This window comes from Mus caroli, chromosome 15 (genome assembly GCF_900094665.2).
Source record: "Mus caroli chromosome 15, CAROLI_EIJ_v1.1, whole genome shotgun sequence".
NCBI classification, from domain to species: Eukaryota; Metazoa; Chordata; class Mammalia; order Rodentia; family Muridae; genus Mus; species Mus caroli.
In genome coordinates, this window is record NC_034584.1 from 88,097,496 (window position 1) to 88,123,387 (window position 25,892).

General features: G+C 43.3%; 1 protein-coding gene across 2 annotated transcripts in view; it reads right to left on the bottom strand.

Moving 5' to 3' along the window:
* Nucleotides 1-25,892, bottom strand: part of Adamts20 (ADAM metallopeptidase with thrombospondin type 1 motif 20) — a 126,083-nt gene that overhangs the window by 57,013 nt on the left and 43,178 nt on the right. The window contains exons 8-19 of one of the 2 annotated variants that reach the window (XM_021183238.1): nucleotides 22,920-23,025; nucleotides 21,182-21,328; nucleotides 19,298-19,439; nucleotides 16,756-16,860; nucleotides 15,365-15,510; nucleotides 13,611-13,792; nucleotides 13,376-13,512; nucleotides 11,619-11,736; nucleotides 8,791-8,886; nucleotides 6,444-6,610; nucleotides 6,169-6,298; nucleotides 1,395-1,521 (exon numbers count right to left, since the gene is read on the bottom strand). In XM_021183238.1, the coding sequence (XP_021038897.1) occupies nucleotides 1,395-1,521; nucleotides 6,169-6,298; nucleotides 6,444-6,610; nucleotides 8,791-8,886; nucleotides 11,619-11,736; nucleotides 13,376-13,512; nucleotides 13,611-13,792; nucleotides 15,365-15,510; nucleotides 16,756-16,860; nucleotides 19,298-19,439; nucleotides 21,182-21,328; nucleotides 22,920-23,025 (1,603 nt within the window). Of the gene's footprint in view, nucleotides 1-1,394; nucleotides 1,522-6,168; nucleotides 6,299-6,443; nucleotides 6,611-8,790; nucleotides 8,887-11,618; nucleotides 11,737-13,375; nucleotides 13,513-13,610; nucleotides 13,793-14,939; nucleotides 14,950-15,364; nucleotides 15,511-16,755; nucleotides 16,861-19,297; nucleotides 19,440-21,181; nucleotides 21,329-22,919; nucleotides 23,026-25,892 lie in introns of those variants that run through there. The other variant, XM_029469846.1, reaches the window with a different exon arrangement.

Consider the following 25,892-nt stretch of genomic DNA (forward strand, 5'->3'; position numbering starts at 1 on the left):
ATATATATATATATATATCCGAAAGATCATATTAGTAGATCATGTCCCATGAATTAAACTTTGTTTCATGAAAAAAGGAAAGTTCTTGTGTAAAAAACAAAAAAATGAGGTTCAAAGAGACTGGGTTCCAATTTTTTTAAAGCGTACGTACGTGTGTGTGTGTGTGTGTGTGTGTGTGTGTGTGTTTGTGTGTGAGTGATCTTACCATCTTCCAAATAAACTCTTGGTTGCTCTAAAACTATGCAAGCGCTGAGCATGTTGGTCACACACTAACAGCTGGTGGCAACTGTGGAGGTGTGCCTTAGAACTGCAAGCTCCCTTGAGAGCACCTAACTGCAATCATGGTAGACTTAAGACTCCCAGTCAGATGGGCTCCTCCTCTGCAAACCCCAGGCAAACCTTGGTATATGAACAGGGGCGGCCTGGAACTCTTACTGCAGTAGTTAAAATACAGCCTTTGGAAGCCAGCTAAACAGCTTACTTGTGATGCATATCACAACCTCTAGTTAATTCCTGTATTCTCTATTTAGAAATATTTAAAAAAAAAACATTGTTCACTAAGTAAAAATGGTAACTTTAGCCAAATCATCCCAACTGCAGTCCAGCATACACCTGCATAATAAAGCATGGGGTTGAGATCGCCCTCATCTGAAGGACTCCACTGTGCTGTGTGCAACGGCAGTAGCCATTTCTATGAGGCTTTATGTCTGTCCCTTTACCCAGTGCACAGTATATCCAACTTTTCACTCTCCGTGCATGAAAGAGAGGTTTTTGGCTATTTGTTAATATTAAATATCACCTGCCACAGGGTAATTTCTTTAATTGGAGTATGAGGTTATTAGGTTTTTGTTTTCAGTGTACACAAGTCCATTAACCAGCCACACACATATGCAGACTCACACACAAACATATAAGAAATTTAGAATTTGGTACAGAAGTGTCGCTTGCTTGTGCCTTGCTTAGGATTGTTAATATATTAATCCAATTCTAATTCTATCAGGGAACTCAATCTATACTCTCATTATCAAATATTACATGTTGATGGGGGTCTTAATCTCAGCTGGAGTTGTACAATCACACGACATGAACCTACTGCGTCAAATCTTTAAACTATGGGTTTTCAGATTATAGTTTTTCTGGGTTCGTTTGACAGAAATAAATTGACTCCATGTTGCACACAGTATGCCTACATACTGGTATTTAGCTAATACGATTAACTCAAAAGTCACATGAGTTACTAAGCCCTGCAGGAAGTGGAGATCTTGAGTGATATGAACAACGGGGTAAGAGGACAGGACTTAACTAACTAGAGGCTGGCTCCATGCGGATGTCTTATCTTGCAACTAGGTCATCTTCGTTACCATGGGTTACATCGCATGGGACGTCTCTTTTACCTGAGTTCACAGTCCGTATTGCACTTTTCAGTCACAAACAGTGGCATTGGTAAGTGGCCACAACTGTGGTCAGATACAACTGCATGGTCGCTCTTACGGACGCAGGCAATTTTTCTTCTATGAAGACCTTGGCCAGAGTGGAATAGAAATGAAAAATTAAAGAGAGATGTATTTAAGTAGATGTCCTGTAATTACAATAACTAGCACAAATGACTCAGCTAGGAAGGCAGTTTTATTTTGATACTATTCATAGGTCGATAGTATATTAATTAGTCTTGTCAGAAATTACTTTTTATAAGCTGAATCCTCAATGACCAGGAAGGGGGGTGGGTTGGGTAGGGGTGAGAGTTTGCTTAGTGGGGAGCCCAAAAAAAAGATGGAGTAACTATGGAGCAAAATGTCCTTCACTTCTGCAACAGCAGGGTCAGAAGGGAGGGCTGCAGCCAGCACGGAAGTCATGTTACTACTAGATTGTTGTTCGCACAGGTTACTGTCTAATATGTGTTGTTACAGTGTTATGACAACTTTCATGACAGGTGGAATGACACTTATGTGAACTGACTGGCAGGGATATAGTCTATGGCACCAAGCCCTGGTCCTTTCCCTTCAGACCAGCTCTGTCCATATAGGGCCCACCTTTCAGACTTGAATCATGAATGGCAAAGGTAATGATGAGCAAGTCAAAGATTAGTAATTCCACAGACTGCGGAGGACAGAATGGAAGAGTGACACATGGGGGGGGGTGTATAGGGGCTGGGAAACTCCTCTGTGTGGACACTGGAATGTAGAAACACATCACCATTCGCTTGTCAAAACCCACAGAATTCATAGCATGATGAAGAAGAATTCTAGCGTAAACTACAGGGTCTCGTCAAGAGTCAGAACTAAATTGTCGGTTATAAACACTTGTGTCAAAATGGATGCTAAGACTCATGGCAGAGCTGCTGGGAGGAAGAGGGGCGAGGCAGATGGGGCAAGTCTGGTGTACTTTCACTGTTTGCTAGGAATACAGCTGCTCTAAAAGTAAGGTCTGGTTTTGTTTCCAGAGAAAGACACGGCAATGAACCCCGAAACATGGTCTGATCAATGCCAGTCTCTGCTCACCCCGCAGAGACTGGGCAGCTGTTTCTCTTCAGGCCAGCCAGGGCCAGAGCACCCTGAATCTGCATCCTCTTCAGGAGTCGAAGCACTCTGTGACATGATCAGATTTCTGTTTGGTGAACGTTTCACTTTGTACTCGCACTTGACTAAACACGAACACGTGTTTGTCTCAGATCTAGTCTAAGCCCTCTTTAAAATAAATGTAAATGATTTTGAAGAGGCACGTATGTAAAGGAGCAAAAGAAAACAAAGAAAGGAAATGGAGCCGACCAGAAGAGGGAACTGTGAAGATGAAAAGAAATGGTAAATGTGTCAGACAGAACTAAGGCAGACAAAGCCCAGCCTTGTGGCAGGAGGGTAGGAAGGAGAAACAAAGAATGGGTTAGAACTCAGGTTTAGGGGACAGTTAAACTACAACTACCCCAGTCACCAAGAACAGGCTGCCAGCCACAAATGCCATTTTGTACTTCCTGTGATTGAAGTAAGACGTAAAATGGTACTAGAAAAATTAACTTTAATGGCTCTTATACTTAGCCCCGAGTGTATTGAATTTGATCATTTCAAAAACACTGATATAAAAACTATTAAAAAATATTTTACTTTCTTTCCATTTTAACTCCAAAATCTAGTAGGAAGCTCACACCTGGAAACAGACTGGTCAGAGATGGCTGGCGGCTGCCATGCTGGACAGAACCGCCCTGGAAAAGAAGAACACAGAGCACAGGAAATAAGGGTCACACAGGACAGAAACGGGTGACAAGGGAAGAATCCCTCACACAGAGGTGATGTCCTAGCTCCCTGCACCCTCTGTGCCCACTGCATCCAGGACGCAGTTCCATTTTCCCCATATGACCAATGGAAGACAGGAGAATTTTTTCTCTTGGGGCACTGTTCCCAAAAAACAAATGATCAACTGACTTTAGGGTCTTCTCCCAGTCACAAGCAGTTTTAGTTCTTACATATTAAAAAGCATCAACAGGGATTTCAGGAAGTCTCACACACAAGAGATAAGAAGAACCAAATGATCGGGAACCAGGCATGGCTAGACCTACTAACCAAAGAGGTCAAAGATGGGAGATTATTAGGCTTCAATTTAAGAGGCTTCACCTTCAAATAGGACAAAATGCTAGGAAGATGAAAGACTTATGTGAGAAAATCATCCAAAAAACCCCCCAAAAAAACCCAAAACCCCAAAGACAAAAACAAAAAACCAACAACAAAACCCAAGAAGGATCTATTTCCGAAGATTGTCGTAAAAATCCACAGGAAGAAGACAATAAAGAACAGCACATGCAGGGATCTATGCAGGCATCTGAGGAAGCCCCAAGTAGACGTGTATTCTTGCCAAGGACCAATGCCTGAGAGCCCTGGAAATTGGCAACGCCTTCCTCTGGTCCACGTACAGATGCCAATAGACTGTACAGGTGACTGGACTGACAGCAGCTTCCTTCCACCCAGATATTTACAGCCTGAGCCTGCTTCACTACAAAGACCTCCCCCGTCCCAGACTTTCGACCCCTCCCTCTCAGAATGAGTATAATAAACACGCTGAGGTTCCAGGGTTGATGCCCAGGTGGTGCAGCTCCATAGGAGCTAGCATGGCTCTATCCAATCGCAGGCTTTCCCTACACACGCCTGTGTCTGTCCTTTCTTCTCTTCCCTGTTTCCCTGTGGGCCTTTCTCTGTTTCCCTGGTCCACGACCCATGCAGGACAGAGCAGTGCAGTGCATCCGTTCTTGGACATCATTAGAACTAAAGAGAGGATTCAGAAAGCTTTAAGAATGGAGAATGCCCCTTATAAGTCCTGGGAAGAAAAGAGCAAGCTGAAGAAGAAGGCAAAGGGCAAAACCTTCATGTGCCGAAAGACAAGTTGTCTATCGGGAATTTACACCATTAAATTAAAGAATTTGCTAAACATTGAAGAAATGGTAACCCCCCCCCCAAAATTCCCTTTCCTTCTCCAAAACATACTGTGGTCTGTTTCCCCCAATGAGGGAGGTAAATATAAAGGAGGATTTGTGAGATTAATGAAAGACTGGAGAGAATTCCCAGGAAAACACTGAAGGCGTGTCTAAGGGGGACAATTATACAGTGGGTCTAAAACAAGACACGTTTATGAGCACAAGAGAGAAGAGGGATACTGCAGAGATAGAGAAAAATATACTTAGGATAATGAAAGAAAATTCTGAGACAAAAAATGTACAGCTAATCTAAAGTCTTGAGTACGAGGTACTTTCAGAGCACAGCAAAGTAAGTACCAAGCCATAGAGCTGCACAGAGAATCCCATCACAGTGTTTGATGGCCAAGGAATCAATAGCTCCCATTTTCCTGCTCATTGCCTCTCAGAAGCTATTCTTGAGGTATCCACTGCGTCCTAGGATCTTGCTTCCTTCATCGGTTGTTTGACTTGCTGTCCCGCGTCCACAGCCGCACACCTTATATCTGTTTACACACTGAGTGCGAGATGGCTGCCCCCACCTCTCCGAACTCCACTTGTCTTCTGCAAAGTTCACCTAGGGCCTCTTCATCAAAATGACCACTTGAGCTTCCCCAGTGCACTGGCTAGACTTTCTGTCAACTTGACACAAGCTAGAGCCATTGAAGGAGGGAACCTCATTGGAGAAATGCTTCATAAGACTGGCCTGTGGTCAAGACTGGGGGACAGATTCTTGATTAACAATTGAATTGGGAAGGCACAGCCCACTGTGGGTAGCGCCCTGCCCCATGTTGCTTTTGGCCATGACGTTTGATCACAGAATAGAAACCCTAGGCCACCCAGGACTGGCAGTGCCCTGATTCGATCCTGGTTGATCTTGTGCCACCTACTACCATGTCCCTTCTGAGAACCTGCCCCACACAATGACAGAACACTATCCTGAGCAGCCCTGCCCCAATCTACCACCTACCCTTCCTCATCTGCACACTGTTCAGAGCTTCCTTCCCTCTAATCCACTGCCCCTCCCACGCCCCATGCTCCATCCTATACAAGATGTATACCTCAGCTTCCACACTCTACAACTTCCTCCACCTTTTCTGGGGGAATCCATGGAACTGCATTTGCATGACAAGGTCTATTTATGTGCAGTCTATATCTGAATATAAAATTAGGCTCCTAACAATAATCTGAATCAAAGTGGTCCCTCAATAAATATCGCCAGTACGGTGCAGAAACAGCATCATATCACAATCACAGCCACATTTGCAGACCACGCCGTGGCTCCACTGTTTCCGTTTTTCCATCTGCTCTCCATCTCCATCCTTTGCCCCTTTCCTCTCTGATCCTTCCAGCTTTTCACATCACAGTACAAATGTTAGTTTCTCGTGTCCAAGGAAGAGAAATAAATGTTTGACATTGTGACTGTGAGAGACAAATGGGATTCTAAGAAAAGATGTGTGGAGAGGAATGACCAGGGTGGGTTGGTACTAACCTGGAAACCTAGAGGGAAAGGAGAGAGAGCAACAGTGGAAGATGCTGAGAACAGTAGGGTTGATGGGGTGGTTAGCCACAAGGAAAAGAAAGACCTGGGGAGAAGGGGTACAGACAGGGTACATTGCATGCCTGTGTGATCTGTGTGCGGAAGGTCACACTTAAGAGAGATCCAGGCAGACTTAAGGGAAATCCAGACAATACCAGCATGCATAACTTGGGTCTCTTATTTAAGGCCAGGGTACCTTGGCACATTTTGGTACAGTCTTGCCACGGCCCGTATGGATCCCAGGAGAACAGATTACTCCTCTCCTCAATGGGGATGTTGAAGGAATAGCGCACGTCAGGGTTGTATAAATTACCCACACACAACACCTCAATAAAATACAGAGGGACACACAATTAACTTATAAAAGATACACTCATGAGACATTGTTTTCATAACTGATAATGACAAGCACGTCACAAGTCCACTGATAAAGACTGCAGCTCTGTCTCGCCGCTGCCTATGAGCCATTACCTGCAGAACGAGCTCTGCCTCCAGCCGGTCCGTGCTGTTAATTCTTTCAATCGAGTTGTTTGACCCGCTGTATTCGAAAACAGCGCCCTGGATGTTGATCTCTTTCTTCGCCATACTTACAACAAAGTTTCCATTCAGGAGAAAGTTCCCTTGGGTGTCAGATAATGCTGAAAAACAGTGTAAAGAGGCTCTCCTGAGATAGGGAACGGGCAGGGTGGGAGGAACTGGCTTCACTTTCAAATTCAAGCTCTTTCCTGAATCTGCAGAAAGCAGATATAAATGGAGGCTAAGGAGATAGCTTCTCCATGGTGCTCTGTTCCCTCCCCTGCAAGTAAGGAAACTTGAACAGAGCACCAAGTATGTTAAGACAGATTCATCCCACCCTGCCGTATCCCAGAACCTCTACAGAGGCATGAAACAGGAAAGACACACAGGGACAGGAGAAACTGGACAAACCAGAGTGCCCCCATACAGAACACCCAACTAAACAGTCACAGTGCAGAAAGCAGACAACATCCCGTCTGCATTCCATTTAGGTTTAATTCGGAACAAATGTGCTAAGCCTTAATGTCTTAAAGCCAAATTTTAAAATTAAGTTAGCCCATTGACAATGTCGTACACGGATGCAGTGCATTCTGGTTACTCTCCCCAACCCTCCCCTCTCCCCCACCCCCACCCTCTTCCACTCCTCTCTACTAACCCTGTCCCCTGATTCATGACCCTTGGTTTGGTTCTGTGGCCCATTTAGTTTAACCGGGACCATCTGTGTGACCATTGGATGGGGATCCGAGCAACATAAAACACTAGCAGGGTACCCCATCCCCCCCAAAAATGTCCACAGTTATTCACAAAGAAGCTGTTGGTCACCATCAATATGTGTGACTCTTTTCAAAATAATATCTTCCTTTTACAGACCCTTCCAATCAATCGTTAATTGACTCCTATTAAAGAATCAATATAAACCCCGGTGGTCATTATTATCAACTTGATCATATCTAGAATCACCTTGAAGGCAAGCTTCCTGAGAGGGGCCATCTAGATTAGGTGAGGCTCTGGCCATGCCCGTGAAGGGTCATCTTGATTAGGCTTACTTACTGAGGTTAGGATTTCCTAACACTAAGCAGCACAGTTCCTGGGCCTGGGTTCAGTCTGTATGAAAGAGAACGCTAGCTGAGCACAGGCAGTAATTCTCTGCCTTCTGACTGTGGCTGGCAGGTCACCAGCTGCCTTGTGCTTCTGTTGCTCGGACCCTCTTTCCATGTTGGCTACACCCTTGACATATAAGGCCAAAACAAACCCTCTTTGCCTTAAAAGTCTTTTGTCAGGGTATTTCATCATAAGCAACAGGAAAAGTAGCTCGGACTCTTGTCACACACGCACATGTGTGTGTATATAATGTACATTCATAATTTGCTACATCTAAATACAGAGTTTGATAGAGTTCATAGCTGCATGAAATTGAGCGTTCTTCAGTGAGCAGCTCAGCTAGGTATGTGGGTCACATGTACCCAACCCTTGTGTGAGAGGTCCAGCTGATTTGTTACTGTAAGAGTCTAAACTTTCAGGCCAAAGATCTCCTGTACCCACTGAAGGGCTAGCCCTGTACGTGTGACTCTAGGATGCCGCCCATGCTTTCTGAAATAAGCCGTTCATAACAAAGTCACATTGCTGGTGGGACGTAGGAGTTACATGGGCCAATATTTCAAATCTTACTAACTGGAGGCAGATAAATCGTCTTATTGGCTGTACATCACCCCCTTCTCCAGGTCGAGGAACTAGATAATTCAGGAACTGGCTCACTCTGAGAAGAAAACCTTTGTGAACACCCTTTCATATTTCTAGTTAAGCAAAATTCTCCGAATCTGAAATATGTGTCTTTTTTTAGGAAACAAAAATATGTTTATACACGAGAAATAGACAATGACCATATTCAGTAATATCTCAAAATACAAGATTAGTTACATACAGAAGAAATTTAAGTAAAACTGTATTTAAGTACTTTCGCTACATACTAAAAACACATTTCAGGATAGCCAAAGAGCACTACCATGAACATTAGAGAGAAGAGAAATTTATTCCGAATATACATGCAGCTTTCATTGACTAAACATTTGGTCACCTAAGATACTATAACGAAAAACCAAAACTAAAAAAATTCCCCGTTATTCCTTTTTTTTTCTTTCTAAAGAGGATATATTGTGTGTAGCTTAACTATACTTTGTGTAGACAGAGCTACCTCAACCACAGATGTCCAGCAGACTGCACCCGAGCCAGGCGTACACCAAGGCTGCTTACCCCAGACATACACCACGGCTGCTTACCCCAGGCGTACACCACGGCTGCTTACCGAGGTAGTTGTCATCTTCCGGTCTTCCAGAATAGCTGTGCTGAAGGATTTCAATGTTTGTAGCCCCCGCAGGGATCTTTACAACCACATTGTAACCTGCAAAACAGTTGTGCAAGCATAAAATTTCACAAAACTGTAAATGTACGCCTTTGCTCCTTTCATCCCCAATCTGTGAACTCCCCAACGGAACACTATTGCACACAGCTCAGACTTTCCATCACTTATTACCACCAAGCAGCTGCAGGACGGCATGGCATAGCCACTCTTAGCCATGTCTTTCTAGCCTTTAACACGTGGTTAAGTGGGTTTTCCCATCCAAAACTCACCTTAACATACCCTGCAAGACTGAGATGAGGGGAACTGCCCCAAATACACAGACTTTAAGATTCAGTTGCTTCTTAAGATTTTACTTTTATTTCTGTGTATGTTTGTGTCAGGGGTGGGGAGAGGAGAGGCGGTGCCTGCAGTGTGACCTGCCGAGGATTCCAGCTATCTGGAGCTGGAGTCAAGGCAGTTGTGAGCCATCTGATGTGGGTGCTGAGAACTGAGCTCGGCTCTTCTGCAAAAGCAGCAAGAGTCGCTTCTGGGATGTCTTTTCAGCTTCAACCTTGAGAATCTCAAAGCTCAACATTTCCTCTTTTTTTCCCACTTCTACAATTCTGAATGTATAATAGAGTGTTTACCTCGGGCCAACACACTGATTTACAATCCTGGGTTTCAAATGCATGCACAAATCTAGGGCTATCAGGGCCGCTGACATGGTGTGTTGGTGGACACTAAATAGCTGCAGATTTTACTACTGAGAAAAATAATATAATTTAAATTTTTTTCTCAAACTTCTAGTTTGTACCTCAAACAAGAATCTCCATACTTAGACCCAAGTTTTGCATTACTTTTAAAAGTCTGTCAACATCCATTACAAGAAAAGTAAAAAAAAAAGGTTATTGGAGTGGAATGAAAGCGATATCTCTAGCTCACTGGACAAAATTCTGCAATATTAGCACTGCCGTGTAAAACACACATTGAATGAGAAAACGGGAACTTTTCCTGACCCTGAAAATATGCACAGAGCCAGCTGAATCGCCCAGGTAAAGCACAGACCTCGACGTGTAGATATTACTACAGCCTACTTCTTGTCCGTGTAAAAATTGACTCCCTCAATTTAGTCCATGAATAAGAGTTGTAATTAGTCTTATGCCTTATATTTGAAAATCCTGGGCCGTGGTTATAGTCCTTTAAAGATGACGCTGCCAGGTGACCTGTAGGTCTTTGCAGCAGCTTGACTTATCTCTTTAAAGTGTCACAACTTAGGCATAAAGATAACTGCTTGACTGCTGTGTGTGTCCTGCAGGTTATAATCAAGGTTAATTTTAACGCAGACAACTCTATAAAATGACTTCTTCCACCGGTCTCCTCAAAGCATGAGAAGGGTGCAAGGATGAAGGCAGCCACCAGGGGGCAGATGTGCTCTTATCCCCACCCTGCAAATGATTTGCAGCTGGCTTCCCATTTGTCTGGGAACGATTCATCGCCACATAATTTACACAAAGGTTAAGTACTTGGCTCTAATTTGATGTGCGTGGTTTTCTAACGGGAAATGTGTTTTAGCAGCTGAAGTCTACGACAACTGTGTCAGTGGCTACGGAAGGGGATCGAGTAGGCACCTCCCGTGAAATCATCGGTAACCAAGAGAAAACCACGACCATTTTTCAGCACATTAAAATATGAATTGTTCTCTGCTTCTAGTCTTGTGTTATAGCCTTCAACCAAATAGTGACCATTATCATCGTGAATGCAATCATAGGAATATAATTTAATGTCGGAAATAACTCTGTGAGAAATAACCGTTTACGGTACTGGGAAAGGTTTAAGGCTCAGCTTTGTGTCATTCAAAGAAAGAGCATTTTCCCAGAAAATTTAAGAATGGGAAATGTCTGAGGTAGTCTTAAAACACTTTAAAATGAAATTGAAATCACGGTCAAGTGTCCATTGGAACTGAAATGCACAATGCTACTTGGGAAATCAAGGGGCGGCAACTGTGACCCAACAATAAAATGAACACTTTAGCCCTTACCGTCAATCAACACTTTCAACACAGTGTTAAAAACAAACACAGCACACAGACCAGCTATCTAATCGCAAAAGTAAATAGATGATAGATAGACAGGCAAACAGATATAGATAGGTGGATAGATAGATAGATTCCAATGCTAAAATAATTCGAAGCAAGTTTCCCAGGAAAATTCATAAATATATACATTCTAACTTGCAGGAACACCATTAGAAGCTCTCTAAATTTAAGTAACATTCACACACCACGGTCAAATACCACTGACTATACTGTTTGATTTTCATTAATACATCTGATTTTTGTTGTGCTGGTGGCGGTTGTAATTTTAGACTTAGGGTTGGGGATGGTCTCAGTTAGTACAGAGCCTGCTGAACTTGCTAGAAGCCCTGAGCTTGGCCCCAGCACAGCATGAGGTGACATGGGTAGTGTGTGTTTGTACTCTCAGCACTTGAGAAGTCAAGGTTGGACGACCATAAGTGCCAGGCCAGTCTGGGACACATGAACCTCTTTCCAGAGAAAAAGCCAACAAAAACACAGAATCAGGTTTTTCTTAGAACAAGTGAATCCATAAATTCAAATAACATCCCAGGATCAAGGTTTAGTTTCTTTCCCTTTGAACACTTTTCATCGACAACCACTGTGGCCTGGGGAGACAGAGTCCACAGGCTATAACAAAGCATTCCTACTGTACTCCATTACACAGTAGAGCACCCGTCCCGACGGGAGGGAAAACTGGAGGCAAGCACACTCAGCTTACCGTAATGGGCACTGTTGAAGACACCCGCCAGGGTCTGGCACGAAGAGTTGTCACCACCACACACTCCACACTTGTCTCTCTTGGCCTTGGAGTTTAACACGTGATCACAGCCAGCTTGCTTCAAAACACAATGGTCATGATTCGTATCATCAAGGTGACTAATTCATTATGTGCACAGTGCTTTAAAGTATACAGGGTTCTCTTCAAAGGATTATTGCATATATTATTATTGTGTATATTATTGTGTATATTATTGGATGTAGTTGTAACAATCAGGACTCTGGTACAACAGGAGCCTCTCTGTCTGCCAAGAAACACAGGAGTAGCTGTGTTTCCAGGATCTGAAAATCAGTGCGCTTCAAAGGGCTTACAGAATTCTCTGAATCAACATCCTCAGGAGATACCTTGAGTTCTTCACTGGGACAGACAATGATTCCCGTATTCCACAACCATTTGAAAACAATAATTCAGGGCTGGTGAGATGGCTCAGCAGGTAAGAGTGCTGGCTGCTCTCCCAGAAGACCTGAGCTCTATTCCCAGCATCCACCCAACAGCTCATAACCATCTGAAACTCCAGTTCAAGGGGGATCTGGTGCCCTCTTCTGGCTTCTGTAGGCACTGCATGCATGTGGTGCACATACATACATACAAGCGGGTAAAAACACTGACACACATGAAACGTTCTTAAGAAGAAAGCCACTCTTTAAAGAAAGATAATTCAAACAGACACATTAGCAATGCAATAGAAGACTCAACAAAAGATGTTGGTTGTATTACTTAAAAAAAAATTATGGCTCTAAACCTCTAAACTGAGTGACCTGAAGAGAAAAGTTGATGTGGCACAGGGCTTGTCTTTTCGTTTATGTATTTAATGAATGGGGTGGTGGGGCAGGGTGTGTGCAAGCATGGTCTGTGGGAGTTGGGTCTCTCCTTCTATCTCCTGGGCTCCAGGGACAGAGCTGAAGTTACTAGACTTGGCAGCTTTCCCATCACCCTGACACATGGATTTTTTTTTAAACACATAAGGCGAATATTTCTACAATGGAGTTTTTAAATACATAATGAGAATATTCCCACAATGAAGGTTTATCTGTATATCTCATGAAAGTCAAATACATGTGGGGGTTCGGGCCACCCGGTCATATTCTGTTTCGTTTCACTTGGCTATGTTAGCTGTGTTGCTTGTTTAAATAAGGCGTGCGGCTTCAGGGCCTCTGGGTCCTCACTGCCTCACACTGCTAAGATCTTCTCTTTGATGTGAACGGCACCTGACATCTACTCAGTCACTGCTGGTTGAACAGAAGGAGAACTGAGGGACACAGCCCTAGAGAGGGAGGGGATGTGGGTGACGTGTCACCACAGGAGGCCACATCTGAAGGGGCAAAAGCACTTGCCATGCCCCAGTCCACTCTCTCCCTACCTTTAAAAGAAACGGACCTCTTCTTCACACCAATGATAAAAACACTTAGTGAAACAAAAGCAGCCATCCGAGCGCACTTTAGACTGCTTTTGTTTTGTTTTTGAGGTGGGATATAGCAGTTATCTAGACCAGTCTAGCCCTCCTTAGCCTCCTGAGCCCTAGAGTATAGGTGAGTTACTTCATAATAAAGCTAACCATAATCCTAGAGACAGCATGATATCAAAGACTACTTTAATGGCATCCCCAAGAACAAATTCTGAAGAAACAGAGACAACACCGGTCACAGAAGTAGAAGAAACACACGTTGTTCTTGAATAGAAACACAAGGTTTACTTACCCGACAGAGGCCCTGGACACAGATGTCATTAGTTTCCGTCCCACAGGGTGTCCCATCAGCAACTCTGTCCTTCAGCTGGTAGAAGCTGGTAGTCCCAGCGACCCGGCAATAGAGTTTACAGCGATCTTTTACGGCAACTGCAAAGGGGAAGAGTCGCATTTTGGATGCAGAACGGCGAAGATCTGCATTTCTCTACAGCAGAAGGCTTTCGTATCAGAGCAATGGCGTTACTCACTCCCGCTGTACTTCGGAAGCCACCTCACATTGGGGGGGAGGCCGTTGATGTCGAAATGTTTACCGTCGAAGTCGGAGCATTGCTTTTCTCGGAAGTCTCGCTTGCCTTTTGGACATGAATCAGTATTACATGATCGAAATTTCATCCTGCGGCCCACACAGTACCTTCCTCCGTTTCGTGGCCTAGTCAAATTCATTACATTTTAAAACACATCAGTAAGACGGTACTGCGGTCATTTATATCCACAATTGCCCCATTCTCTGCCAGGACCAGAAAGGCCACAGATGTTCTTCAAACACTTATATGCTAAAATAAGAAGTGCTTGCTGACAGGAGCCTGGTATGGCTGTTCCCTGGGAAGTTCTACCAGCGCCTGACCAATAAAGATACTCACAGCCAACCTTCAGACTGAGCCTGGGGACCACCATGAAAGAGCTAGGGGAAAGGACTGAAGGAGCTGAAGGGGATTGCAATCCCATGGGAAGAGCAATAATATCAACTAACTGGACCACCCAGAGCTCCCAGAGACTAAACCACTAACCAAAGAATACACATGGAGGGACCCATAGCTCCAGCCACATATGTAGCAGAGGATGGCCTTATCTGACATCAATGGGAGAGGAGGCCTTTGGTCCTGTGGAGGCTCGATGCCCCAGTACAGGGGAATGCCAGGATAGTGAGGTGGGAGTGGGTAGGTGGGGGACCACCTTCATAGAGGCAAAGGGGATGGGGGAGAGGAGGGATGGAACAGGGGGTTTGTGGAGGGGTAGCTGGGAAGGGGTATATCATTTGAAATGTAAATGAATAAAATGATTAATAAAAAAAAAGAAATATACAACAGCGTTTTAAGCAATTTTTTGGAATATGAATCATAAAAATAATACACACACACATTGTAGACCAGAGACCCAGACCTGGACACCAGAAATGAGCCTCAGTTCTGACCACATTAATAAGAATTAATGGTGGGACTAAAGAATGATGTCTAGATGGACGGAGACAACAGAGAACACCCTGGGTAACAAGAGAAGCACACCCATGGCCATCCAGCTTGAGTGGAACACACATAATGCTTGTCACTGTGTCAACAGCAAATAAACCCCAGATGTTTTGAGGGTAAGGATGATATATAATTTACCCGGCCCAACATTCCAACGCATGTTTACTCAGAGTGTATTGTATTCCCGTGCATTCACAATGCTCACTGACATGAGCATTCCGAGTGCCGCCTGGCTCATGAATTACTCTCTACAAAATGGAAACATTTAAGATCTTCCCGGGCTCTCGGCATGCTCTGGAATTGGGTGGAGAGAGATGCTTCAGCACTTACTTGGCGAAGACTGTGATGCATCCGGAAGAGGAGCAGAGAAGGGAAAGGAGGGACATCAGGTTACAGAACAGTAGAGAGCTAGCAACTGAATACATACATGGGCAAGAGAGCCCAGTGCGAGAGGAAGATCTCGGCTGTTCCGTTGGCAACACGATAAAATGAAGGTGCCACCACAGACTCACCATTTACTTTCACTTCTTAAACTCACACTGAAGCAGAAAACAGGGCATGAAGAAAATAGCTGTCTCCATTCTAACTGAGAAATTTAGATTTTTAAAACTCTGAACCTACAAATGAAATTCTTCCAGGCGGATTCCGAATTTCTGAAACTCACAGACTGACCCCCAGCTCCAGAAGTGAGCGGAAGCGACTGACTTTCTGGTGCTTGGGGGCAATCTTAATTTACAGTGAATAAGAAGACGTACTCGGGCCGGTCACAAAGCCGGGCTGTGCTCTTGATTCCACCTCCGCATGTCCTTGAACATGAGCTGTAAGGTCCCCAAGGTCCCCACTCGCCATCCACAGGACGGGTCTCCATGTCCCTGGTCACACACAGCCCACGGTGGCAGTGCTAGGAACAGAAGAAGCACACACACAGGAATGGCTTGTGTATCTGTAGTTAAAACATCACGGTCACTGCAACAGCAGTGTGAAGATGGGCAGGAGAAGATCTGTACATTATCTAAAGCCAAGGACAACTCAGGAGTGAGGCTGCATTTAACACCAGCTTGGAATAAATAGTCTCTATCTGCTGGGTACCTGAGGTTGGTGGGATGCAAAAAAGAACGGAATTCTTTCTCTTTGCTTTTGAAATTCAGGTTCTCATTGGAAAGGCAAAAAAAAAAAAGAATATTTGGGATTAAAATGAAAAGTGTTTATCCTATTCATACTAGCTCCAACGCAGTGTTTTTCATAATGCAGTGGTCATCACAACTGTTACATACATATGTGTGTGTTACATACATATGTTACATATATATGTGTGTGTGTTACATGCATATATGTGTGTGTGTATATATAAAATCAAGCATATACACATGTACAGACCACACACACACACACACCAAATATATGAATAAATATAACTGAGGAGATGAACAATCCCTGCAATGAAAGCGGCCAGGATCTTAAGGAAGTAAACCACAGACAGCAGTAGACAATGGAAAGACCTTCCCTGCCACTGGATTGGCAGACTTAATATCATGAGAAAGGCTATGTTATCAAAATGAATCTACCTAGTTAGTGCAATCCCCATCAAAATTCTTTACAGAACTAGAGAAGAACAATTCAAGAACCCACAGGGACCCAGCAAAGACAGCAGACAATGAAAACAATCCCGAGAAAGAATACAGCTGTGGGTGTCACACTACATCACTTCAAACTATACCACAATGTGCTTCACTTATAGATGAAACGTAGATTGGAGAAAGCCATTTATCACATTCAATTACATTCAATTAAAGTTTAAGAAAGAAAATATATGCAATGAAAACATCTATATCATTGGGGCCTGGGGACATACTAACATTCTGAGATTTGTTTTTATCATAATCATAAAAATACAACATGTATGTCCATGCAATTACTTATATAACTATATAAAACATAAACTCCATCTACTAGTGTTAATAACAAAGTTAAAATTAGATATTTACTTCAGCTGACACTATACTATTTCCAGCAATACAATCACCTCAACTAGCTGAGCAACAGGTGACAGCAAACAATGAGAAATGCAGAAATGCAGAAATGCAGAAACGAACAGACGTTCATTCCAGAAGCTCTGGATACAAGACTCACCCTTTGAGAAACCTACCATCCCAGGACCACAGCTCGTCCCATCTGCCAGCGGCATGTGCTGTGTGCGACAGCCCTTGTGGACGCCTTCTGCACTCGTGCACCACAGACGCCGACACTGCTTCTGTAGAGTAATCACAGGCGGGCAAGCCAGAGTAGATATCAACACTCGGACACACAAGGTCTCTGCGTCACAAAGCCATGTGATCTGTTCCCTGGCTCATGGCTAGAGCTAGACAGAGTCAGCCAATGCCGAGGTTCTCGGCTACAAGGAGGGCAGCGTTTGATTTGAGAACCATCTGAAATTTTACTAGTGTATCAAACGATGAGAGGAATGAGTCAAGGAAATATTCAGTTATTTGAATGTGCTTCCTTTCTTTGCAAGACATTTTTTTTTCTGGAGAGGGCATTGTTGTTGTTGTTTTTTTTTTTGTTGTTGAAATTCATCCATAGGTTCCCTGCCTGGCACAACGGCACAGTGTATGAGTGCCATTCATGGGAATACTGTGAAAAGTATCAATACTCCTGAGTCTGTGAAGCATGGTGCATATTTACAATTTCTGAACAAATGCAAGAAAACTCCAGTCGTAGGGGTGGTGCCCAAGATAATCCCTGTATTTCTGAACTTAAATGCACAGTTTATCTGGTGTTTAAAAGCAGCCCAGAAGAAAGAAACACAGCCATTACAATAAAATGCTAAGGTGACAGACTCATGATGGACATTTAAGTTTATTCAGATCTGTGACTATAAATTTGAGGCCTTAAGTGTATTAGTCACTGTGTGGGATGGGCTTTACAGCTCTACACTCTTGCTGTTAAGTGACATTCACTAAGCATCAATTGTGTGGTAGCCTCTATGCCAGTGGTTCTCAACCTTCCTAATGTTGTGACTTTTAAACATAGTTCCTCATGTTGTGCTGACCCCCAACCATAAAATTATTTTTGTACCTACTTCATAACTGTGATTTTGTGACTATTATGAGTCGTAATGTAAATATCTGATAAGCAGGCTGGCTAGGACACACAACCCCTTGTGTGTCCACATGTTGATATCCTAATGTGACTTTTTAAGATAGTTCCTCGTGTTATGGTGGCCCCCAACCATAAAATTATTTTTGTTGTTACTTTATAACTGGAATTTTACTAGTGTTATGAGTCATGATGTAAATATCTGCGGACTGTCTAGGGTCACAACCCACGCGTGAAGGAATGCAGCTCTGGGTGATGATTCTGAACTGTTCACTGGTGGTGCAAGAGTATCAGCCAGAATCTGAAATGACCAAAATCAGAAGTTTTCAGGTATTAATTTGTTTATACTTTGTAATATTTTAAATAAATATGACAAGCGAGTTACCCTGGCATTGAGATCCAAGCCCAAGCCCAAAACTCACTTGTGTTTTACAGACACATGCAGATCTGGAAGCAGGCAGCTTCCCTAGTGTTTTTCCTAGTGACCTGTGGCATGAGGTCACATGGGAAGTTTTCATCTGTGCTAGCACACTGGCGTTCCCAAAGCTTCCAGATTCATAGCATTTCAGATTCTGGGTTTTCAGACTGGGGGCCTCTCAATGTGTGTACATTTATTTAAGAATATTAAGTCTATATTCCTGGGCCCAGAGGTCCTGAGTCTCCGTTAAAGTAGAATGCAACTGGCAAGTTCATGCAGAGAAGTGAAAAAAGTGCAAGGTCTGTTCTGCTTGGGAAAGCGAAGCTTGCATGCAGCACAGGACCGACATGATCTGTACGTCACACCCCAACTTTACTCCCGCATCAGAGAGAATCAAGATGGCTCTAGATCTGATATTGAGGGGTATCATATCTGATGTGTTTTTTTGTCATGGAAAGTGAAAGTGGGTGACCTAGAAAAATTTCCCCAAAATAAATTGTGAAGAATACTTTGATGAAAACTGAAGATCTAATTCCTTTGTGTTTACATCTGTGTAACAGACATGGAAGGCTGGAAAGATGGCAGGGGGTTCCAAGCAATTACGGCTCCTCTTTTAGTGGAACTGAGTTCAGTTCCCAGCACCCACACCAGGCAGTCCATACCTCCTGTAACACCAGCCCCAGGGCATCCAACATCCTCTTCTGGTCTCTGTGGGCATTGTGCTTACATTGCATACACATAGCCCCACAGACGTGCCCACAAACACATAATTAAAAATAAAATACATCTTTAAAAAGGCACTAAATCTATTATATTTGTGAGGCCCTTTAAAATGACTCAATACTAAAAACAAACAAACAAACCCCAATATTTTAACCTCCCCCCCCACACACAAGTATTTCAACATTTTAAAATTTTATGTCATATAGCTATGCTGTGGCTATACCTTCTGAATAGAAAGAAATCTGTGGGGGTGAGCAATATTTATTTGGAAGTAGCTAGCATAACACTGAGCACACCATTAGTTTTGGTTTTCATTGTTTGGGGTCCTTTCTAGGAAACACCACCTAATCCATCTTCCATTCAAGAATAAATGCATATTTTGAAGTACATTCTCGCTATAACTTCCAGGTAGTTTTTTTTTTTTCAAAGAAACAGGTAGAGTTTCTCCTACCAAGTAAGGACACACTTGTGATCCAGGGCCAAACATGAGCTCACACTGCCTGTTTCCATCGTACACGGAGCCCGGAAGCTGTGGAGACAGGTCATATGTTCTCCCATTGGGTTTGTCGAGAAGGCATTCTCCATGACCAGTGCTGGGCCAAAGACAGAAAACAGGACAGCGTAAATACACGTGTACACACGGCTTGCACACATGGTAGCATCTCCACCAGGTTCCTGGTGTTCCTTACTCTCAAAGACAACATTCTCACCTTCTCATGATCTAAAACAAAAACAAAAACAAAAAACAAACAAGCTCTAGCCACATCGGCAAAGCAAACATTCTTGCACACAATGACGACATCAGTTTCACTGTGTCTGTTTGCACTGGATCCTCACTCGGGATGAGCAGTTGAAATGTCATGGGTGTGGCCAGTGCTTGTTTGGAACCCCACGTATACTTAGAAGCTGCAGAGGCATGGGGGGGTGCCTAGGGTTGGAGCCCAATGGCACAGCATCTACACAGCATTTGTGGGAACCTGGAATCCATCTCCAGCCCTGAGCACAACAACTGTTTAGTGACAAGTTACCAAGACATAATTAACATTACGCTTCCAGGACCCTTGAGCCTCAGATGTCTCGTCCAAACGGTGGACGTTTAAAAATAAAGGAAGTAGTGTTATGTTTCTTGTTCTAAACGGCGACAACGTAAAGGGCTCTTCAAAAGCTTGAATACTTCTCTACTTTACTCGGGGAGTAAGCAGCGCAGAGTTAAGCTCCCTGACTCTGGGGGCTTGCTTACATTTAAGTCCCTTCGTGAGACAGGAAACGTACTAATGAACAAGTTCTTTAACCTGCCTAAGCTAGCTCTCATCTTCCACACGCTGAAAGGGTGATATCTCTCTCACAGCTCGCTATTAGAATGCAGTCATGTGCTGCACTATGATGCTCCGGCCAATGATGGATCAGATGTCAGATGGTGGTTCATTTATGAGAAGCCATTAGAAAGCAATGGTTCTATTCCTTTCCATCCTTTCCGTCTAGAGGGGTAACTGCAAAATGCTAACGATGTTACTTTGAGAATATAAACTAGAGAGGAAATGAAGAAGAATTGGATTTGTGCACAGACGTGTTATGACGAGAGCTTCGTAGATCTTAGTGACCACGGTGGAAACGCAATTTTAATGACATAAATTAGAAAGCAAAGAAAATTAGCAGAAAGGAAAGACGGGCTAGGAATGCGAGCTTTCCTTTTCTCTGAGAGTCCTAGAAGAGCAGGTCAGGCAGAGACTCCTCTCTGGCGGCAAAAGCAGACTTCTTTGGAACTCAGCTAGTCTCAGTCTTGAGGGGACACCTTAAACTTCTGACACACAGTAGCCCTCAAAATACTACTTAGTAACACCCCCAAAATTAAACTATGCACAAGTGGGTCCTGACTGTCATTAAGTCACTCCACAAACAGTTTTCAGCACAAGAAAATATCCAAATCAAACAAAACAAAACACATATCTATATGCCTGAACTGTAATACAAAAATGTCAAGTGAGATATTAAATACAAATCCTTGTCTTTACAAATTCTTTATGCATTTATTTATTGTGTGGAGCGCCCTTGCCACTGCACACATATTGGAGGTCAGAGGACAATTTGGCAGGATTCTGTCCTCTCTTTCCACCATGTGGGTTCCAGGGACTGAACTACAGTCATCAGGCAAGTGACTTAACCCACTGGGCCATCTTGCTGACCCATATCTTTTTGTTTTCAGACATTTATCTATATACTGATAATGAAAAAACGGGCCCGCTATTGGACCACTCTAAAAGGACACGGGGCTGTGAAGTCTGATGATGTAGAAAGCGGTCACCTAGCAACCGAAGTCACAGGAACCCAGACTCACTCTAGAAAGTCTGTGATGTGCTTCTGACTGCATGCTGACCAGGTCCAAGGACTCGTGTGGTAGTTTAGAGTCGGGGCCATGACGTGATACTGATCTTTAATTCCGGCTTCTTTACATTTAAAGCTGTCGTCGTGTGGCACATTAAACCTGAAAGCGAAAGCAAGCACCTAAGACGACCAAAAATGATCACAACGCTAATTAATAAGAACCCCCCTTGTGTTTCTACAGCTATACAATATCAATACAGACAAATCTAGTTACGTTGGGTTTTATACTCTGGGACTTTACACAAGATGAAATTCGATGTTTAGAGTTATGGTTTCTGATAAGCACTAGATTGTGTCTTGGATTAGTCTCATATCTTTCTTATTTGTCATCAAAATCTAAACAATAAAGTTATTTGGAATTTGTCCCCATCTACCTCAGGATAGGAGCCTAATATTCACAAAAACATATCTGCCTGTTTCACGGTGAAGATCTAGGAGGTGGGTGTGTACATTTGGTAAGGGGTCACCATGTTAATTCGAGACCATTGTCTGGTTCTGCAGTATCATTGATCCCCAGGTCAGTGTCACTCTACATACCAACTACGTATCAGCAGATGCCCTGATGGACAGACCATAGTAATAAAACCACGCCCAATGACACACAAATATTAACACTGAGAGCAGTGATTCAAGAACTATCAGGACAGAAACAGGTGATGTACTAGGCTTCACAGACTCAGATGTGGATGGAAATCACCCTTACTTTCCACCCACATTTGAGATACCCTGAGGTTACTTGAGGAGAAGGCCTATCTAGTGAACACAACACTGTGCAGTGTATAGGTCGGCAGCTTTAGGGACCAGCAAGAGTGTTTCTGAAGTACCACTGCAAGATTTCAACAATCTGAAGGTCTCCCTCATTCTGCCTTATCCCTCTGTCCCCCTTTAACCACTGGTGACCATGAGCTAGACAATAAAAGGGAACTGAAATGGCACCTTCTAAGTAAGTTATCTCTTTTCAAATTACTGCCCACAGACATTCTAATGTCATGGCCAGAGAGGAAATTTGGTCAAACAAAGAGCCATCTCTGGCCTCCGATTCCTTACTGGCCACAAACAAGGAATGTAGTGACCTACCCTGTGGCTACATTCATCATTATTTCTCAGAAGACTAGTTCATAGGACTTCCAAACTTTCCATGGGGGCTCTGAGCACATCATGGGAAGTCATGGCCTCCACTCTCAGAGCTCAGAACCCCAACAGGGCTCTCCTAAAGCAGGAGTAAGAGAACCCCATATAGGTGTGGACAATCTTCAAAAAGAGTTCTTTGATAAATAAGAAACCCCATGGACCAGGTCACGTGCGAGGGCTCTGAGCAAAAAGAGCAAGATGTGAGCTGGTCTTTCATGTGCTGTTGGGGAGTTCTCCAGAACCAGGAGCCTTTGCAGGCTCCCCCGAAATGACAGTGGACAGTACCTGGCCATGTGTAGGATGACAAGGAATAAAGGCCAAAGGTCATTGTCATATAACCAGTGCAGTGAGTGAAATAGAAGACTATTCAAGTTCTACGTCTGTGAACTGTTGGTTTGTACACCCTGTCTGACCTAACGTGGATCACAAAGGACCACAGTAGCCTTTCAAGAATAAAGGATGAAAATCACACGGTAATATTTGACATAGGAATCCTGGTGCTCATGGCTGAATGCCTGCAAGCGGAAGGCACACTCCTCAGGTGAGGGATAGGTACTCACACGTGTCCAAGCTCATGGGCGATGGTGAAGGCGGCACTCAGCCCGTTCTCTTCGCTAATGGAGCAGCTCCGTGAAGGATCGCACAGGGTGCCTAGCTCTGCTAAGCCTAAAAAAAAAAAAAAAAAAAAAAATACACACACAAGTTCTTCATCAAAATGGGAAGCGGCACCAAAATCGCCACGCAAGATGTAAACCACCCACTGGTGGTGGAATTACAACTTGAAAATAAATTGTCTGTGAATGGTGAACAAATATTGAAAGCCAGAAGGTAAATGAACAGACTAAATGGCTTGCACTGAAATGTTTTTTAAACATTTAGATTCTCTCATGCCAAGAAAAAAAAGATAATAATAAAAATAATAAGATGATCAAATACTCTACGGCGAACCCAGGGGAAGGGAAAACAGAACTTTCTAGGGTGGGTAATATGAAAGATGAAGAGTTCCAGTCAGTAGACAAAGAAAGAGAAGAAAGAAGCTGGCGTGGCTTTCCTTTAACTAGGCTTGGGGTATATGGATACTCACATACCACCTATTTATACAAGTCAAGTGTCAGTGTCTGACGTGGCGTTTGCCCTTTCATATATGTCAGCTAAGACGAGGCGTGGCTGTGACAGAGGAGCTGCTGCAAACACTCAGCAATCCCCAACTACCTGGGTAGCAGGAGGTGGTTTATACAACAGAATCTTCTATCTCCCGTACCAAGAATGACACGCAAACAAGCAAGCTGTGGACGATGAAAGTGGTGGGACCTAGCTGGATGTCAACAATAACCACTCCAGCTTGTGGAGTCCTGCAAGTTCAAACAGTAAGGAAGACTAATAATAATAATAATAACGATAACAGCAATTCATTATGATATTCTTGACTCCACCTGTACATCAGTATCACTGACGGTTTAGATTTGGGGGAGTTTCAGTGTAAACCAATACTACAGTTTCTGCTAATTCCACCCTTTAACATTTATTAGTTAACATGCATCCATTCGCCTGTGAGGATTCGTTTCAAAGAGCTGGCATATGTCTGCACCTTCTCACTGTACACTGAAGGATTAGTGTTGACCAAATATAGTGTGATGTCTTCTTCTAGGCATCCTTTTATCCATAGAAGTTAAAATTCTGAACATCATCCTTACATGGAGGTCGATCTCCAAACAGTCATAAAGTTTTATTGATCGTTTAAAGAAATGAAAGTTAAATTCACAAATCTATGGCTGGGAAGATATCGAGAACAAACTCTTTAGCCAGCCAAGGAAAACCTGTTCCCTTTGTGAACATCTTGCCGAGAGGCCTTGCTTGGGTAACATCTTCTCCAGAAGATCCTTCCTTAAAGTGTAGATCAATAGAGAATCAATACGCTTCTAAGATCTATGCTCCCACGTGTACGTTTGTAATTAACTGCCACTTTGCATTTCTCCTTTGTCAAAGCAGAAGAATGGCAAGACACTTCCTATAGCTGTCCTCATGTCTCAGACTTCGTTGGCAGTATCAGACTGCTAAGAGCTTAGTGCCAACAGATAGAGTCACCTTTAGAGCTGAGCTGAGATTTGGAACATGACAGTGACTCCTTTATGACACAACTTTACAGTTCATCTTTAAAAGTACACATTGCAAAATCTTACTCATGGAACAGACTTGTGAAAATATATGTTTCACATAATCAGAAAATGGGCTACAAAGTTGCCCTACAAGGCCACAAATGCATATCAACAAAATCTGAAGTAATCTGATATGTGTGTGTGTGTGTGTGTGTGTATGTGTGTGTGCATATATATCTTAAATTACACACATGCGGCAAGCTTAGTGGTTTAGAGCACCTACTGCTCTGGCAGAGGACATGTTTTTTATTCTATCACCTACATGGTAGCTCACAGCCATCTGTAACTTAGTTCTAGGAGATTCAAAACTCTCCTCTGACCTCTGCTAAGGATGCATGTGGCACACATACATACATGCAGGCAAAGTATGCATGCGCATAAGATAAAAATAAATCTAAAATTACTCTACAACTGGAGTCTAATTTTAAACAGTAAGTTATAAGGTAAAGTATTGATATAAACACAGAGAAAATAAATGTCAACTTAAAACTCAGACACAGCAAGATATTAAAATGGAAATGTGCAAATCACTGAAAAAGATCATTTGCCATCAATAACCTACACTAAAAAATATTTTACAGGCTAAACTCAGCGGGGGCGAAGGAAGAAAGAAAATGACATAAACAAGTTTTGGAGGTGGGTAGATGCACCCTCAGATGTAAGTGCTTGCTGTCCAAGCATCAAGACCTGAGTTCAAATCCCTAGCAGGCATCTTAAAAAGTTTAAAACTTTTACAAAAAGAAAATGGCCTTTGAGGCTATATGCGCTGTAACTGAGTATTGTGAGGGTCAGAGACAGGAGGACTATGGGGACTTGCTAGCTGCCAGCTTAGCTCCTGGTCAAGGCTAGATACTGTCTCAACTATACCGTGGATAGTGTTGAACGAGAAAACCTACCTAATGTGTGAGGTCTACACAGTGACAGAAATGAAGTATTGAACAACACTATGTAGGGCCAGCTGAACAAAGGCAAGCTTTGACCCCTGAATCATTCGCTTAGGAGAGAGTGCTAGAGAAAGTTAGCTAGTCCTCCAGCTTGCCCAATGCTGACTTGGAGGAAAAGATGTTTCTGTGACTACCCAACAGGGGGAAGGTGGGATATCTAATGTGCAGACAGACATGACGTAAATATATAAATTTGAAGAAAACGACATTTACATGTGTGTACATAAACACATATATACTTCGAGTGTAATTTTCTCATCTGAACTGACAATGCACCCTCCTCCACAAGAGCCATAGATGGTCTAACAAAAAGAAAGTAAGAGAGAAAGAGAGAGGGGGAGAGGAGAGGGGGAGAGGAGAGGGAGAGGAGGGAGAGGAGGAGAGGGAGAAGGAGGAGAGGGAGAGGAAGAAGAGAGGGGAGAGGGGAGATGGG